This window comes from Anoplopoma fimbria, chromosome 24 (assembly GCF_027596085.1).
Source record: "Anoplopoma fimbria isolate UVic2021 breed Golden Eagle Sablefish chromosome 24, Afim_UVic_2022, whole genome shotgun sequence".
In the NCBI taxonomy this organism is placed as follows: Eukaryota; Metazoa; Chordata; class Actinopteri; order Perciformes; family Anoplopomatidae; genus Anoplopoma; species Anoplopoma fimbria.
In genome coordinates this window covers 24,136,857-24,154,599 of record NC_072472.1, presented here as the reverse complement: position 1 = coordinate 24,154,599, position 17,743 = coordinate 24,136,857, and the positions used below count along the sequence as shown (strand labels likewise).

Genomic DNA, 17,743 nt, shown 5'->3' with positions numbered 1-17,743 from the left:
GGATGTTTTCTCTGCAGACCGACCTCCGCCGCCATTGCAGGTCCAGGGAGTCGGTGTAGCGGCAGTCGGTTGTTAGCCCGCAAGTAAACAGCTCAGGGACGGTTTATAAAGTACCACCACACCGACAGCAGGTTCCACACAAGGCCTACACTTAATCCACTTGGACTTTATAAGAGAACCCCCTGGCTGTCCAGCTAGGATCGTAGAGAAGCAGCCGTAGTTTGTTAGCATTAGAAGAACCCGGAGGAGAGAGAGAGAGGACCCGCCATGGCTCAGATCCTGCCTATTCGCTTCCAGGAGCACCTGCAGGTATGTGGATGAATGAATAGATGAATTGTTATTGTTTCAGTCACTGTAAAATTCTCAGTGGTTCATGAGACCTTTCAAACACAAAGTTAAGGATCGCTAACAAGCTGTTAGCTAACGCGAGCTATGCTAACTAGCTTGGCAGGGTGGATGACGTTTATCTTGGTTAGCATCTAGCTAGCCTTCTTGCTAACACCCTGACCAAAGCTCCCCGATTCGTGATATAAAGGACGAAAGCAATACACAGACAAAGGGTTTATAAACGTGTCTGTAATATCAGACATGTTGTGTTATTCCAGACATTTATTATGAGTTAACTTTCTCAGAAAAAGTGCTTCATGGTTTTCTCAGAGTAACGTCAACGTCACACACTGCTATAGTGTTGACACAAATGGGCACTGTCAATAGTTGTCTAATGATAGTTGTTAGAACAACTAACGTTATACATTGAATTAGTGATTCAGTGTCCTATCACCTGCACTCACCAGTCACCACATACACAATGACAGCTAAATGTAAAGTTACAATATTTACACTTTTAAAGTTCACCTACTTTGTTTTACATATTCTAGAATATGCATTGTCCTATGACTCTGAAAGTGATTATCCGACCTCAGGAGGATTATCACGTTGGCAGGTTGTAGATGTGGTCATGTGGTGTGTTGGCTTGCTGATAGCTATCTGAATAACGTTAGACATGTTGAACCACTCTGACAAAGTTGGCCCATGTTCAGGTATTCACTAAGAATGACTTATGTCAGGCTTACTCTTGCCTTGATATGGTTGTAATAAAGCAGGTATCACATATGTCTGCAATACTACAGGTGGTTCTCTTGATGTGCAGGTCTATGCACTACATGGACTGGGCTTGCTTCTTGGCTTAAATGGCCACACCTTTACTATGACCCCGATGAAACTACCAGTTAGTCAGGTTGAGGAAGTGGAAACATTCATGGCTTATGGATTCAGTCTGGAGTGCTGACTTTCGAGATGTTATGAATAAATTATAGTGACTTTTGGTGTGACAGTCAAGCCTGAGATGAGATATATGATCTCTCCACCTATTGGCTTTAAGAAAGGGGTTTCATGTTTAAGTTTGGTAATTTGTTTATTCAAAGGTTTCATTTGTTTTCTATCCTGGTCCGAACACAAACAGCTTTGGGCTATACAGGCTTATGTGATCGATGACTTTGAGCAAAATGTAGACAATTTACTTGGGATCCAGGCTGTTCTTGTATTTGCTCTATTTTTTCCTTAATCGACAAGAGGCCCCATCTCTGTTCAACACTTAGTAATAACAACAGGGTTTGACACTGATCCCCGATTTGAGGTCAGAGGTCAGGGTCAGTACAATTGGAGTAGATTGTGACTTTCGGTATCTTGTTCAGTGGCAGCTCAGCAGAGTGAATGTTTGAACCCAGGCCTTCTGGACTTATTTCTTCCTGCCACTATGAAACTATCACATATCTGACATATCTTGTGAGAATAGCAAGGTTGGGGTCTTGTTCAAAGCAGGCGGATGCTAGCCTCAGATTTGTCTTGATTTTTCTTTTGTCATTTTTCAAGATGTTAAAACAAAAGACAATCAACACATTTATTATATAGAGACAGAGCTCCACAATGCTATGCAAAAGTCCTTTGTGCATACACTTACAATGAAATTATTTTAGAATGAATTTTGACTCTTTTGTTAAGTCCTCTTCTTTGCAGGAGTGGGAGTGAAAAAGTGAGCACTACAGAAGTGGTGAATTACTGTGGGTACTCTGAATTATAATTGAGATAATAATTTATCTTCAGCAAAGTGAAAGGCTCCTGCAATCATGATGCGACACTAAATCTTTGTAATGAAATTATACTAGTTGTAACATTTGAATTTAACTATAAGCTTTCATTCAGGGAACCGGTGTATGTCACGTGGAACTTGACGGAGCTTCTTCTCATTCATACTTGTTGATATGATTTACTTTTATGTGCAATTTTTGAAGAATACTTCAACAACTTCTAGCTTTTTTTCAGATTACTTGCTGTACCGCACTCTAGTTCTATGTGATATGAACTGCGTGCTTTTCCTGATTTGTGTCATTGCCACGTCACAAGGTCATTTCGTGTGACAAATCAACTCCCAAGAGATCTCCAGCAACTATCACTAATACATGGCCTGCATATGCTGTTTCATGCATGTTTCACAGCATGCATCCCTTGAGCAGATCATGCAGAATAATAAAGCTTGACGATATGACCTAAAACCTTTTATCAAGATAAGTTGTTACAATTTCCTCAGTAATTACAAATGGGTCTCCTGTTTTTTGTGTTGGCTCATTTATTCTAGGAGTGTTCTGAGAAGTCTGTCCATTAACCTTGTTAATGAGTTTATCAGGTACAATAAGATTCCAGGTTCACCCTGGGAGCAGGAAGGAAGTTATTCTAGTTTATTGATGCCTATTGAGGCTAATGTTATTTTGGGTCAATGAGAGGTGCCATGAATTGGTTTCAAGTAAATTCCTCATTACATCATACTTTTGATGATACAACTTTTTTATTGAAGCTTACAAACATGATTCTGTCATTGACATTGTCTGCAGGATTTAAATTATATATTTTTTGGAACTAATGTAGGAAGGTAATACACAATGTTGTGCATTGCCTACAACAGCTTGAGAGCAAGCATTTACCTTGGGCTGTGCGCTCTCTCTCTTTCCCTCTCCCTCTCCCTCTATCACGTTCTCTCTCTGGCTTTCCGTCTTCCTCCCTCAAACTTTGCAATTGTGTGTCTTCTGTCATCCGGTCAACTTGCATAGCTTGCATTTTTATATATCATCCATTTATATAGTGTAGTGCAGACTCCAGTTAAAGGACTTTAATTGCACAAGTGTCAAGTAAAATACCTGTAACTTAGGGCCTCCACACAATGTAGTAAATGCAATCAGTTTGTCATGCATTCTACTTTGTACACTTATCCTAACAAACTCAAAATATGTAATGTTAAATGAACGAATGACTGAATAGCAGGCAGCTCCTACTTCCCAGTAAGGAGCCAGTATCGATGTAAGAGTAATCCTCCATACACATGCCTACTTGGAAGTTTGTTGTCTGTGATAATTAAAAATGGCTCTTTATCCTGTTTAAGTCATGATTATATGGTGCCCATTCTTTGTTGATAAAGGCTTCCCTTGCATATGGTATTTAGTAAGCAGGGTTTGATAAGCCAGGTTCTCTTCCTGTGCCAAATAGGCACTGGTGATGAATGGTGAAGGGAAAAGCCTCAGCTTATCAAATATTGTGTTAATTCAGGACAGTATTTCGCATGCATGTCCATAATGACATCTTACTGTTAATTTACTTTCTCTCCATATGTGGACTTACATTTTGTAAGTATACACAGTAATCTGTTATATTTACAAAATATGTCCAACTGTCCTTGCTAAAAAAACACCCACCAAGAAACCTGTTGTTAATTGTCTCATATGAAGTCTAATATGGCAATCGTTGTATCTTACATAAAAAAAAGTGTACCAACATATTTTGTAAACTTAATACTAAAATTCCATGGCATCATTTTTTCTTTTCATTTTTCATCTCTAGCCGCTGAGAAAGCTTTTTACTCACACACTTAATCAATCCGGGATAGCCACATGAGCAGAGAATCAGACAAACCCAGAGTTATCGAAACTTTTGGAAGATAAAACAAAGGCTAACTTAATATACAAAAAATGATAACCCTTACTTTCCTTTGTAATCACCCATTAGGAGTTACTTCGTTAGTTAAGTGGGCATAGTATTCTCAGATCCCAGCTGCCAACTTTGTGACTAATATTTGCAAATTTGCCCGGAATGCTGTTTTGAGGGAAAGAAAAAACAAGTGTAATTGGTAGTCTGGTTCATTCAGATGAATATGGATAGTTTTAAATTAGATGCTGTTGGTCTGAGAAAGCACCCACTCCCCTGAATAATCTGAGAAGATGGGACTTTTAGTCTGGCAGTAATGACAATGAATGTATATAATTCAGATTTATTTCCATCGTTTTTTTGTAATAAATATAATTTGTTTGTGCCATTACATCCCTACTGTTTGCCTGGTGGGAAGGGCATCAGATTGTGGTGCCATGCGCTTAAGATAATACCTTACAAGGGTTGCATGGTGCACTTTGAACTGTGCTAGTAACTGACCAGCTGACATCTCGTGACAGGCCGGTGAGGATACAGAACTGCTGAGCACTTGACATTCTGCAGCACTGTCTAAATGTAAGATAAAGTGTGCATTTGTGAGAAGAAAAGGAAAGACTGCAGTCCAAAAACCACCTCAGCAGAACTTGCCTGGAGTGTAGATGGATGAGCTCCAGAAATGCATGCATTCCTTCCTTCCCCCCCCTTTGCTTTATCAGTAACGGTAAAGCAGCCCACTTGCTCCTCACCCCTGGGCTGGTCACATGTCTCCCACCAGTGTCACATGGTAGTGGAGGAGGCGGCACTGGGCAGGCCTGTTGTTTCAGTCCTGGTAGACAATGGATCCCTGGTTTCCTGTTGTGGAGCACTGCAATGAAGTGCTGCAAGCCTCAGCACATTACATAGCACATCCTTCCCTGCCCTCCCTTGAACTTTAAATGTGCGGGACACACACAGGGCTTTTTTTCTGCTGAGCAAGAAGCTTCTTTCCTTTGAAGGAAGAGCATACAGGTTAAATCAACAATGGGACTCCCTTGGCGTCGTTGGGAATAGTTCTAATCTGCTGGCAGATTCCTTAAAAGCAACCATCAGCTGGATTTTGACTTTGAAATTGAGTCAGTTTTACTTTCTTACAAGAGAACATGTGTCCTCTGAGCTGGATGACTGTTTGCTCTGGATCATCTCAAATGAGCAGGAACACATCATCACTAGGGCTGCATGATGCATCAGTTATTTGCATTGGGCAAGAGTTGCATAAACGTATGTTGGGATTTTGGGACCCATATTAAATGTATGCCTGATATTACACCTGTTGCAGGGAAGCTCTCATGGGTCCACATGCTGAATAAAAATACAAATATGTTCAAGTAATTTGATGCCAAGAGTGAGTACTTTGTTGTAATTTCCTTAAATTATTTTAGCCACTAAGACACAGTTTAGTAATAAACTAGGTTAGATACTTATTAACTAGCATTTATTTTGATTACTGATTCAGAACCAAACATAATAGTCACAGGCACATGGTGGCACTACAATGTAATCAAGATAATACAGTATTTGCCAGGATAAGACAAGTGATCGCTGGTCTTTATAGAAATTATATGCAAGTGAACTTCATGTGGGAATTTTTGTTAACTCGTTTTCCCAATAGTTCTGGCTTGGGAATTGCTTGGGCTTGAGCCAATTTGTTTTGGTTCTTCTCCACAGTGAAGCTCTTGCTGCGCCTTCAGAGTGAGGGTTTATTACCCTTAATCCATCTATGATATATATATAATAGGGTTTTTAAGTGTTTAGGCTTGGCCAGTATATTTTCTGGTGGCAAAGAAGATATGTAAACGGTATTGTTTCCACTGCCGTCTTCTGTAGCGGTGCTGTCACAGCAACTGATTTTTATTTATTCTTTTGTATCTCATGGACTTTTTGAATTTCATGACCTAGACTTTTATTAAATGTTTTTGAACATTGTCAACTATGACATTTTATCAGTAGTTTTGGCAAACTGTATGTCAACTGATTCCTGGGAACAGTAGTAGATCATCAAGTTAACTTGACTGATTAGTGTAACTGCAGTAAATCGTCAGTAAAACACCCAGTGAGTTAGCAATAAAGGGCACTCACTTCCTGACACTGCCCTGATAAGTGTTGATGGTTGACATTACCTGATGGGCGTTCTCTGAGGCTTACATCATTTTACTTATTTGCATGACAATTTTGTCAAACACTAATTTGGGACATACCCGACTATAATGTCATGTCATTGAAGACCCAGTTCTGAAAGTGATTAGAATTGATTGAGGTATCGGGGCTGAGTTGGTGTCTAATGATAATAATGCATCTTGTATGATAGTGACTCACTGGGCCTCTTGCTGCCAAAAATGCTGCCATTTCTCTGGCTAGCTTGCCTAGTCTCTGCAACATTAGCGTCCAGGTCCTCATGCAAATTCTTTCTCTAATTTAACAAGGTTACATGCTTTGAACACAGTCGCAAGATTAATGTGTTGCTCATCATGCTAGAGTATACTTGACATCACTTCTAATTTATCACTTAGATTTTTGTCCAGTCCCCCCTGTGCTCTCATCCTGCTAAACTGTTATTTAATAGCTGCAGATGGATTTGTAGGTTTTAAGCTAGCATCTTCCCATGAATGCTTGGGCCCGATCCCCGGCCCCTCCTGTCTGAATGTCATAGTGTCCTACAGCAATACACTGAAACCCAAGTTGCTCCTACTGCTAATAATGCTTAAGGTGGGTTAAAGGCAGAGGTCAAATTTTGTGTATACAATGTATGTGAAGATAAAAAGTTGTTTATTTAACAGTTGAGACAAAAGCAGCAGCACCAAGGCCAGGGCGGGCTAGACTAAGTGACTAAATGATATTCCGCATTGGTTGTAGTTTCACTGGTTTGACCTGCTTTAACCCAAATTCCTTCTCATTGATGTCACAGGAGCGTTGGACCACAGGCAGTTTGTTACTATAAGGTTTCCATAGCAAACCAGTCTGACAGACCAAACTGTGGTGTGGTCCATGTTCCAGAAGTGCAACATCTGTCTGTTAGTTATTTATCCCAGGAGACGGAAGTAACATATTCATTGCGATCAGGCCGAACTGCTTTCTCCTCTTTTACGAAGGCTATTCATTGTGAATGAAAGGGCTTCCTGCTGATCCCAGAATAGATGACAGATGGTAGAGTGAGAGAGAGAGAGCAAGTAAATCTGTCTAGAAAACTATTGTGTAATGATAGAGGATAACCTCCTGTCTGCTTAATACGTAGGCATACCTCAGTCTGGTTTATGGAGATTAGAGAGACGATTTAAAGAAAGTCACACAGTTATTCACACGTTCTTGGATCTCACAGCTTCTACATGGGATCTTCTGTTATGGATTCATATCAGGCACACACACTTTTTTGTAACATAATTTCTAGGAACATGGCATTATAGTGATCTCTTTAAGCAAATTGTTTGCTAGTTAGTAAAGCATATTCTCTCTGCTCGGCTTTTCCCCTTTGTGTGGTTTTTGAATAAATGTTGCGAGAGTAAACAAGGCTTGTGTACTGGACAATGGCCACGATAAGAGGCACTGAAGCTCCAATGACGTTACTGTATGATGTCACCCTCCACAGTATTAAAAATAAATAAAAATAGAAACACTGGTGAACACTTGCTACATACCATTTTTAGTTATTTCCACATAACTGGTAGTAACACTTGTTCTGTAAGGTTGTTTATCGCAGTGTCATTGAGAGGGAACGGGGTTACACACTAGTGAAAGAATGTGGGTGGGGCAGGCTAAGGGGAGGGTGTGTCCTGTCATTGATAAAAGGTGTTCCCATTTCGTTGAGCATTTCCTGGAACTGTGGTTTCTGTTTGCTGATTAGGACACAACTGTAGCCAATTGTTGACAGTGGAGCCACATTTTATCATTAGCAAGCCTTGAAATGAACACTCGATGCCACCAAACACTAAATTTAAGTAAATTGTGGCAGGCAAGCTTAAAGGCAGATATCAAGTTTGTGTTCATAAAACATTGACATTTAAATTATGTGGCCACAAATTACGAGTGACAAGTAAAGTAAAGCAGTCATTAATACTTGCCAGTACAGTACAGTACAGGACACAAGTAATTAGAATGTAAATTTAACATTTCCCTGTTCAGCTAAAGCCATCAGCTAAAAGGTCTTTATGCAATTTTAATTCAGAGAGCTGTCAGTTATTCATGACCATCGTTAAACATCCAAGTACACCTGTCTGCTTATGATTTTGATCTAATCAGAGAATTGAATTATGCCTCGGTGACTGCACACAACCAAATGCTGATGTGTTACTGTAATACTACTTTAAATAAGAATTACCTCAGACTGTACTCAAGAAAGTTGGTTCAATAGATTTTTTGCAGTCATGATGGGGATAAAATAATATGATTTAGTGGCATTAAATACTGTGACGCAAATAAGTATTAGTATAAGTAAGAATTGTATTTGTTTATATTTATTCAGTTTGCAAATATATGTTTAAGGTAATATAATGTCTAAATGTGTGTAATTAATTTAATCTGGTCCGTTATGTCAAATGGAAATGATGTCACTACAAAGGTGCAAATAATTGACCACTAAAGACTTTTGTAAAGTATGCATCTACAGAGCTGCTGTGACTCAAGTTTGATCAGAAAATCATGCTCCAGTGTAATTTGTACAACTGTGGTGTATTGCTGTTAGGTTGCAAAAGTAGAGGAAATTGCAACAGCAAACTTTTTTTTTTTGTAGTTTCATTTCCTCCAGGTTCTACTTCACAAAGTGTTGCCATTTGCGATTTGTAAGCAAGAATACAACGAAGTTCCGTTTGTGTAGTGAAAGCATTTTGTCTTTGGCCATGTTCAGTGTTGTCGTTAAAATCTGGTTTGCAGTGGTTTCATTTCAGAATTGTAACAATGATGCATGGTTTGTACTTGTACCAGAGTCTTGGCTCTCCTGCCCAGAGCGGTTCTGGCACTGCCCTAGGTAGGCTTGTGCTGTGTCAGGGTTTGTGTGAGGCAGGCAGGATGCTGTGTTTCCAGCCTTGGCGGTAAACTGGGCTGCAGAGCTTGCTGGTATCAGGCTATGTGCTGCAAAGCATTTCACCCATAGCCGCAGGCTTTTGCTTTTATGCAGATTAAACATTTTTATGTTCTGTATCACATTGTTGGTTATGCAGGGACACCAGGGAAGTCAGGTAAAACTGAAGCCATGCTGCTGGACTGTGGTTTACTTTGTTGGTTGATTCAATTTAGCGCATTCCTTTAACACAGATAATTGTCAGGACAGCTGTTATGGCAGATAGTCTTCATGTACCAATAGTTTTACTTGTAGCCTCGTCAAACTGCTCCCCATATGCAGTAAGTTGCAAGAAGTCAGACTTGTTCAGCTTCTGGTGTTCAGACTGCAGTGAGACTACAGTGTTGTGTAATATGGTTGTAGTTAACTCTTTGGCCCATGCTTTGAGAACTTGGCGTTGGGTTAGACCTCCACCCAGTTCAGCTCTTTAACCACTAGGACCACGCCACAGCTCCATGTGTCCACAGAGCTGCTGTTCAGTGTCGGGCTTGATGACCTCATCAGCTGGCTGTGTTAGTGAGGCAGCTGACCAGAGTGTCAAAGCTTTCTTATTGGACACTGTTGTTGCTTGATCAAGACCAAGCATTTATTTATTTTGACTGTTTAAAATCATAATTTCTGCTTTCAATGTTAACTGGGATTGTGAGCCAGCTGGCACGTACTGCAACACTTGAAAGTCACTTCCTTCAGTCCGAAGAAGAAAAAAAAATTCCCTCCGCTATTTCGCCACATGGTGGCTGGAGTTCTCTGGGGAAATACTGCACTGGTTTGAAGTGAAATTAAAATAAATTAGAAATGCTCCTTGGAAATGGAAGCCTGGAGATGAGATTGTTGCAGGAAGAATGTGATCTCAATATTGCCATTGATTATCTTTGCAACTTATATTTAACTTTTTTGCAAGCTATTTTCTTCAACCTAACATATCTCCCCCCATTTTCCCTTTTCTCTTAGCTCCAAAACTTAGGGATCAATCCATCCAACATAGGCTTCAGCACCCTAACCATGGAGTCGGATAAGTTCATCTGCATCCGGGAGAAGGTCGGTGAGCAGACTCAGGTGGTGATCATTGACATGGCAGACCCCAATACACCTATCCGCAGGCCCATCTCAGCCGACAGCGCCATCATGAATCCAGCCAGCAAAGTCATTGCTCTTAAAGGTAAGGCAGTGTATTGGCATTGCAGACCACATTTCAATAAATCACTGAAACTAAAACTACATTATATTATTTCACTGTTGTATTTTAACTAGCCCCCCTGTAAGGGGCCTGCAGCATTCAGTTCTGACATGTTTGTTCAATATAGCAACATTATCCATTTAATTATTAAGAATATTTATAAATGATTCTCATTTATTTATGTCCATAAACATCCAGCTACTTTAGTTTTCCACTGTGAATAAGTTTATCGGCCAACATGTATGTTTCTTCCAAACATTTGTCCTGTAAATATTCAAAGTAGCATATTTTTATTATTTTTGTCCAGCATCCATGATTGCTTTGACTTTTTGTTGTTTTTGTTTTTGTCTTTTCTATGTTCTTTTTTTTCTTTACTGCTTTCTTATGTGTTTGCAGACGGTGAGTTGAAATTTAACTACTTCATGTGGAAGTAAAATCCTGTTTTCAAGACAGCATTTATGAAATTATCCCATTCAGCATTGCCCTCTGCAGTAAACAAAAAAAACATATAGACTATATTGATTACAGCTGACAGACTTTATCAACCATTGTGTACCATTGGGCACTTTAAACTCGGGTTTTGGTACAATTTTCTTGTTGATGGCTTAGTTTTTTTAAATATTTTATATATCTGAACCCATCTCTGGATAATTCTTTTGACCTTTTCTTAGCAAACAGGATTTAGCTTTCACAACCTTATAGCTTGCTGGCATTCCATCATTTTTATTACATTAGAACCTGTTTAATATGGTAATACTGTGGGTAAAAATAATGATTTCATTTTAATTCACGTTTCTTCTCAATTTTCATTTGAAATCCATGTCTTCCATCTGTGTGAAGTGGTAATTACCCAAACCTGTTGTTTCACTTGTTTCCCAGCTGTGTTTAATATTCGTTAGTTCATTCATTCTTTTGCCAAACTCGTGGTTCTCGAAACCAAGGACTAAAGATTAGTTTTCTCCAACTACCAGAGAGCTTAACGTCCTAACCTGTGTGGGAAGTCTAATGGCATGTGATGGCTACATTCACTATCATAAGTTGTACCAGATGAGGTGACTTGGGACAAGCAGATATTTTCGATAATAACCTGTGAGGCTTGCTTGTTAGAGTGTGAGAAAAAGAGTTAGAGAGCATTTATTGTCCAGCTGACCCAACAGCCTTATGTGTCCATCTGTCTGTTTTAAGCTCATGGACTTGTCCCCTCCCAACTATTAAAATTACATTTCATGAGCCAAACTGCTTGTGTCTTAGCACTTAAACTATCTGCCTGTGATCCCAGTTTTATGCTATAAAATGGTTGGATGTCTAAGGCCCTTTGGTCCTACAGGTTTTCTTGTAAAGTGACTTATATCAATATTTCATCACAATGATCATTAGGGAATTGACATGACCAAATTGTTTACCCCAGCTCATTAAGTTTGCATCAGTTAGTGTTCATGATTAACAATGAGAGATGATAAGGTAATTACTGGTAGAATTGTTATTTTTGTCCTGGGGTGTAAATAGTAAAATAACTGCAGGTGTGACGGTGTCTGTGAAACTGGCCCTCCCTTTAAATTTATTTATAAGTTATACTTAGTTCAACAGCCTTCCTCTGCTGACTGTCTTCTCCACGGAGGATGTGGTACAATGTGCAGTTGTAAACTGTGTGCTGAACTTTTATAGAGTTCTAGGTCATTGCTGACAAACATGTGACATGCATACATGACCAGAAATGAGCCTGATTTACATTATGATCTCTTTACATTATGCTGCGTCGTTAAATCTAACACAGCAAACGGATAAGGCTCTTTGTTTTCTGTATTTCACCCTGATTATGTTTCCACATAAATACAAAAGTTATTGTGTTAATGCCGCAGAGAAGACGCTGATCACCTCTGTTTGCTGTAAATTGGGTTAATTTGTGATTAAGACGGCTCACAAACTGCTCCCCACAAAAAAATATATGAATTTATGATACAGTTAGTTGCTCAAGTTAATGTATCGGTCTTTTCCTTACTAATTATGCAGCGTAGGGTTAGCGTAGACCTCACTCTTCCTACCCCCACTGTCTTCTCTGCTCACTCTACCATAATAATGCTTCTCAGCTGACGTCGTCACATGACACAGTATCGAGCCGTAACCTTTTCATGTAACCATTTCTGAAGGACGGACACAATGCGCGTACACACTTCCCGACAGCTGATCATAACTCAATTAAAATCCCTTTGCTTGTTCTTTGAAATTTGGCTGCTGCTGCTGCAAGTGATCCATTCGCCACACCGCTTTCTGTACTCTGATCCCATGTCTCAGTGATGGCAAACTCATCTTGACAGTTGTGCTAACGCATTGTCGACAAGTATTGAATAATGAGCAAACAAGGAAGTCACACTGCTTCTTAATAAAGCTTTAGCTCACTAAATTAACCCCAACTAAGAAATATAAATGCAGGTGAGTGAACCTTTTGTGAACATGTAGTTTATGATCCATAAACAATCAACCATGATCGTTATTGAAAACCTTTCCTGCGATTCTTTCCCTGTTAATTGTGCCTGTATCTGTCATGCTTCTGTCGTATTCCACCGTTATATATTTGACTCAGATGCAGATGTGTTTGCCTTTTTTGTGAGTTGTTTGTTTCTTGCTTCTACCCTTTGTCTGCTTCGTCTCTCTCGATGAAGGCTGTTCATTTGATGGGGTGGGCCACGTAGTCGGACATGACAATACCTGACGCATACTGAGCACATTTTTGAAACCTCTTTGAAGAGCTGTGGTCTATTTAGTAAAATTTGCTGTTTATCAGTCTTTATTCCTAATTTATAATAACTATTATGCTAAGAAAAAGGTATTCAGTCAATCACACTCCCACAGACCACAGGAAGCCCCTTTAACTACTTTTGTTTTAGTTTTGCTCACTGGATTGTTTAGATGAATGCCCATTGAAAATAACTTTATTTCTTACTCAACTTATTTGACGTTTAATCCTACATGCATCTGGCATTATACAGCTCTGCAGTTGTGTTCTTATTGGACTTCCAATTTATAATATACCAATAGAGTAGAGAGATAAATGTACTTGCTTGAAGTGCACAGAATTGTCACAATGACCAAAATTGAATAAATTTTTTTCCATGCCAGTTGTCTCACTACACTTCAGATACGACATTATTTCCGACTACAGCATGTATGGCATCCCCTTTCTATCAGTCATGGCATCGTTGCTTGATGACCTCTCTATCATGGCTACCAATATTTCAAATTTAAATCTCCTTTTTTCTATCGAAATTTGGTATTTTCTATGAACGTCTGTGGGGACATGCTATTGTCAGAGACTATAACATTCCTCTGGGGCCCGGCTCCTGCCCCCTTTCTCCCCCCACTAGCCGCCAAAACCCTTCAGATCTTCAACATCGAGATGAAGAGCAAGATGAAGGCACACACCATGACGGACGATGTAACCTTCTGGAAGTGGATCTCCCTTAACACAGTTGCACTTGTGACTGACAACGCCGTCTACCACTGGAGCATGGAGGGTGACTCACAGCCTGTGAAAGTCTTTGACCGCCACTCCAGCCTGGCAGGCTGCCAGATCATCAACTACCGCACTGACGCCAAGCAGAAATGGCTCCTGCTCATCGGCATCTCAGCCCAGGTAAATAAAGTCTAATGGGAAATATATTTAGTTAAGATTGAAACATGCCTTCCTCACAGAGAATATACAGTAGAAGCCCTGCATTCATAATTAACCATAGATACAGAGTATCTTAAGGTCTGGATGGCCAGTCGGTTTAACATATGTTATTAGACATATTCATTTGTATTTTTTTTTACCTTTTTCAGCAAAATCGGGTGGTTGGAGCTATGCAGCTGTACTCTGTTGACAGAAAGGTTTCTCAGCCCATTGAAGGCCATGCCGCCAGCTTCGCCCAGTTCAAGATGGAGGGGAATACAGAGGAGTCCACTTTGTTCTGCTTTGCTGTCAGAGGGCAGGCTGGAGGGAAGGTGATAGTGCTAATAACATAATAGGGGGAAACCAATTTTAATGTAATTTGGCATTCTCGTAGCAAATCCTGCATCTGTTTCTCACTGTCTTTTTTCTCTTTGATGCAGTTGCATATCATTGAAGTGGGGACCCCACCAACTGGCAACCAACCATTTCCAAAGAAGGCAGTGGATGTGTTCTTCCCTCCAGAAGCCCAGAATGACTTCCCTGTGGCCATGCAGGTATGAAGCATACTTACAGAATTTACCTCCTGAATCAGATTATGGCTGCAATGTTTTCCAAAAGTAAAGGTCGAACGAATTTGAACTAACACCTTGGTGTGATTATTATGTGATAAGCATGGCTTTGCTCACTAGTGTCATCATCTGTTTTTATACATCAGTTTTGTTTACTGATAGGTCAACAGGCCATGCAATAGGTCAAGCTTATAGTGAAGCTTTAAAGAATGCCCTCTGCTGGACCACAAAGCAAACTACTTGGCCTGTTGCACTTAATAGATAAGTGCACATTCCAGCACGTCATTTCAGTTCAAATATATATGTTTTCCCCACGTTCGAGCAAAAGTTTGAATTTCCAATAAATAATGACGGCCTGTGCGCAATGTAAAATTAGTAGGCTGATAAAGCTTAATGGACTACATAGGTTTAACGAGAGGTCTTTTTTTTTTTAACCATAATCCCATTTTCAGACTCTATACTTCATCTTTGTTTTTGACAGATAAGCTCCAAGCAAGATGTGGTTTTCCTCATTACCAAATACGGCTACATTCACTTGTATGACTTGGAGACAGGCACCTGCATCTACATGAACCGTATCAGCGGAGAGACCATCTTTGTTACTGCTCCACATGAGGCCACAGCAGGCATCATCGGGGTCAACAGGAAGGGACAGGTAAGAAGGTCAACCTGTGCTCCTCCTCAGTGCTCAAGGAAATTAAATGTATTTTGCGAGTGGCTGCTCAGTCTTAATGATGTCAAAGTAGAATTTTGCTGATTATCCAAATATTTTTTCTTAACCTCTAACACACAACCATAACAGAACCACTTCATTATTATTTATGTCATCAGCAAACGCATGTACAGCAAATCTCACACAGGTTAATGAATGTAAACCAGCAGAACATCAACATCAGTTGTTGCATGTGGAAAATAACAACAACTCTTTGTCTGTCTGTCGCCATCAGGCAAGCTCAGACTTTGCCAGGAGGCATTATAAATAATCCAAGGTGTAGGGTTTCACACAGAGAGAGGAGAGGGTTGTGTCTTACTGCTTTTGTAAAGCTGAACCGGAGAGGAGAACTGGATCCAGCCAGCTGATGAATAATGTTCCAGCCAGGCCACACACCACATGAATAATTGAGCGAAGGGAGGAAAGCTGATCTGAAGCGGTGACAGATCTCGCTGTATGGCGGGGCAGTGGAGTGCGTATGTGTGCGTACACACATCACATGCACACAAACGCGTACACAGTGGCAGTGATCTGAGAGATAATGGGCCACTTCTGGTGCTTCCAATTGGTAACCTGATACAAAGTAATACATTACTACAATGCTTTTACCATTAATTTCTCTTAAATCATTTTTCGTTGTGGTATTACAGTACTTTGGTTAATTGTAAGCAAAACCCACTGGGGGGGAAAACCCTGCTGTCACAGAGGTGAGAAAAAACATACCGCCATAACCCCACTTTGAGGTCAGGTGCTAAGATGTTGATGTCATGGCTACCAATTTGAACATAAGAATCCTGGTTTGAATCCTTTTACTTTAATTTCTTATTATTCTACTGGTTCCCTGTAGCTGGAAGTTTCTAATTGGCAGCTATGAACTTCACAGTATCTGCTTGTGAGTCTCAGGATCTCTGATATTGTGACTCACACAGGGCAGTGTGTATTTGTCAGGCCGGGCCTGACATTGACATGCAGTGGTGATAGCTGTAGAGCAGAACTGCTCCACACAAACCAGAGAGAGACCGAGAAAGGGTGAGGGAAAGCGAACAAGCAAGAGGGAGAAAAAGGGCCCACCACGCATCAGCACATGATGTCAAGAGGGAGGCACAGCCTGGTGCCCTGAATCCTCTTAGTGCTGGTCCTCTCATCCAATCACAACCTCCACCTTATCTCTCTGCAGTTTTACTCTGGTGTGGGTGTGTGGGCCAGTGTATCACTTGATACGACAGTTCATTTGTCATCTGAAGCTTGGTGCTCTCTTGTTGAGAACAGTTGTTCTGGCAAGCTTGTCTCTCTTTTTTCCCATCACACTCTGATAATTGAAATGGCATGTTGCATTTTAAATTAACTTAAGTAATGGCTCACTTGTCCAGAGGATGTATCATATCTGCCATGTTTTCTCTTTATCATTCTTGACTTAAATATTGGCCTCATTATCTCTTTCTAATGTTTTATCCTCCTCTCTGACCACACTAAAAGCACATACTGAGTAGAACACAAAATCAGTCAGTGTTTTATTTCAACCAGCCTACCTCCAATTAGTCGACCCATATTAGAGTGAGTGAGTGACTCTGCTTTAGTGGCTGGAAGAATGAGGTCTAGTCACCCGTGTTAAAAGCTGGGGGCACTGACCTGCTGGGCTTGTTTGTAGAGGGGCCAACACTGGCTGTCTTTCTCCTTTCGCCCCCCCCTCCCCTTTCCTACACCCTGCTCTTTTCATTCGAGTCATTCTCCTTTCGGTTTCTGTTGCCAGACTTCTCACAAAAGCCATGCGTTACACTGACCCACTAATAAAACATTTGCATTCAGCAGCCACAACCCAGGGCCAGGCAGCGATTAATGGCGTTTAGTGCTATTGCCCACAGTTACATTCAGCTGAGCTTGCCAACTCTGCAAATTTCTAGCACAGGATGGAAATAAGGAATGTGTTGATTTATGCCAGCATCGATGAGATGTTTCTATGTTTCAAATAAAAAAGGACCACCTATCTCTATCAGTCTAGCATTATTGTGGAGGGTAGGGTTTAGGAAGCAACGTATTATTTGATTTCATTGACTTTAACATGATTTCTATATGATAGATATATATACCAGCTGCATATTCACTTACTTTAGACGGACTGTGAAAATAGAGGATCAGAGTGGATGATAATGAACTGAGACAAAAACGTCAGAGGAAAAACATGCTGTAAGGAAATGTGGTGTTTTCCATCAGATTTATACAAACCAAGAGCTTTAAAATAAGATAAAATCGTGCAGCTTGATTACAGTGTTTTGATTACAGTGAACTGTACTGCAACATTCTCTATTTTCCCTATAACACAGGTGCTGTCAGTCTGTGTGGAAGAGGAGAACATCATCCCCTACATCACTAACGTGCTCCAGAACCCGGATCTGGCTCTCCGCCTAGCTGTCCGCAACAACCTCGCCGGTGGTGAGGAGCTCTTTGCACGCAAGTTCAACAACCTGTTTGCTGCTGGCAACTACTCCGAGGCCGCCAAGGTTGCTGCCAATGCACCAAAGGTACTCATCCTGTTAGCATGGGGTCAATCAACAGCGCACTGAAATAGTCAGAGTATTTG

The 17,743-nt window shown here is 40.4% G+C and overlaps 1 protein-coding gene across 1 annotated transcript in view; it reads left to right on the top strand.

The window, feature by feature from the left end:
• The window catches only part of cltca (clathrin, heavy chain a (Hc)), a 32,570-nt gene continuing 14,827 nt past the window's right edge, over positions 1–17,743 (top strand). The window contains exons 1-7 of the mRNA XM_054626497.1: positions 1–309; positions 10,010–10,217; positions 13,598–13,866; positions 14,055–14,216; positions 14,325–14,438; positions 14,935–15,108; positions 17,487–17,684. Coding sequence (XP_054482472.1) covers positions 268–309; positions 10,010–10,217; positions 13,598–13,866; positions 14,055–14,216; positions 14,325–14,438; positions 14,935–15,108; positions 17,487–17,684 — 1,167 coding nt within the window. The 5' untranslated portion in view covers positions 1–267. The remainder of the gene's footprint in view (positions 310–10,009; positions 10,218–13,597; positions 13,867–14,054; positions 14,217–14,324; positions 14,439–14,934; positions 15,109–17,486; positions 17,685–17,743) is intronic.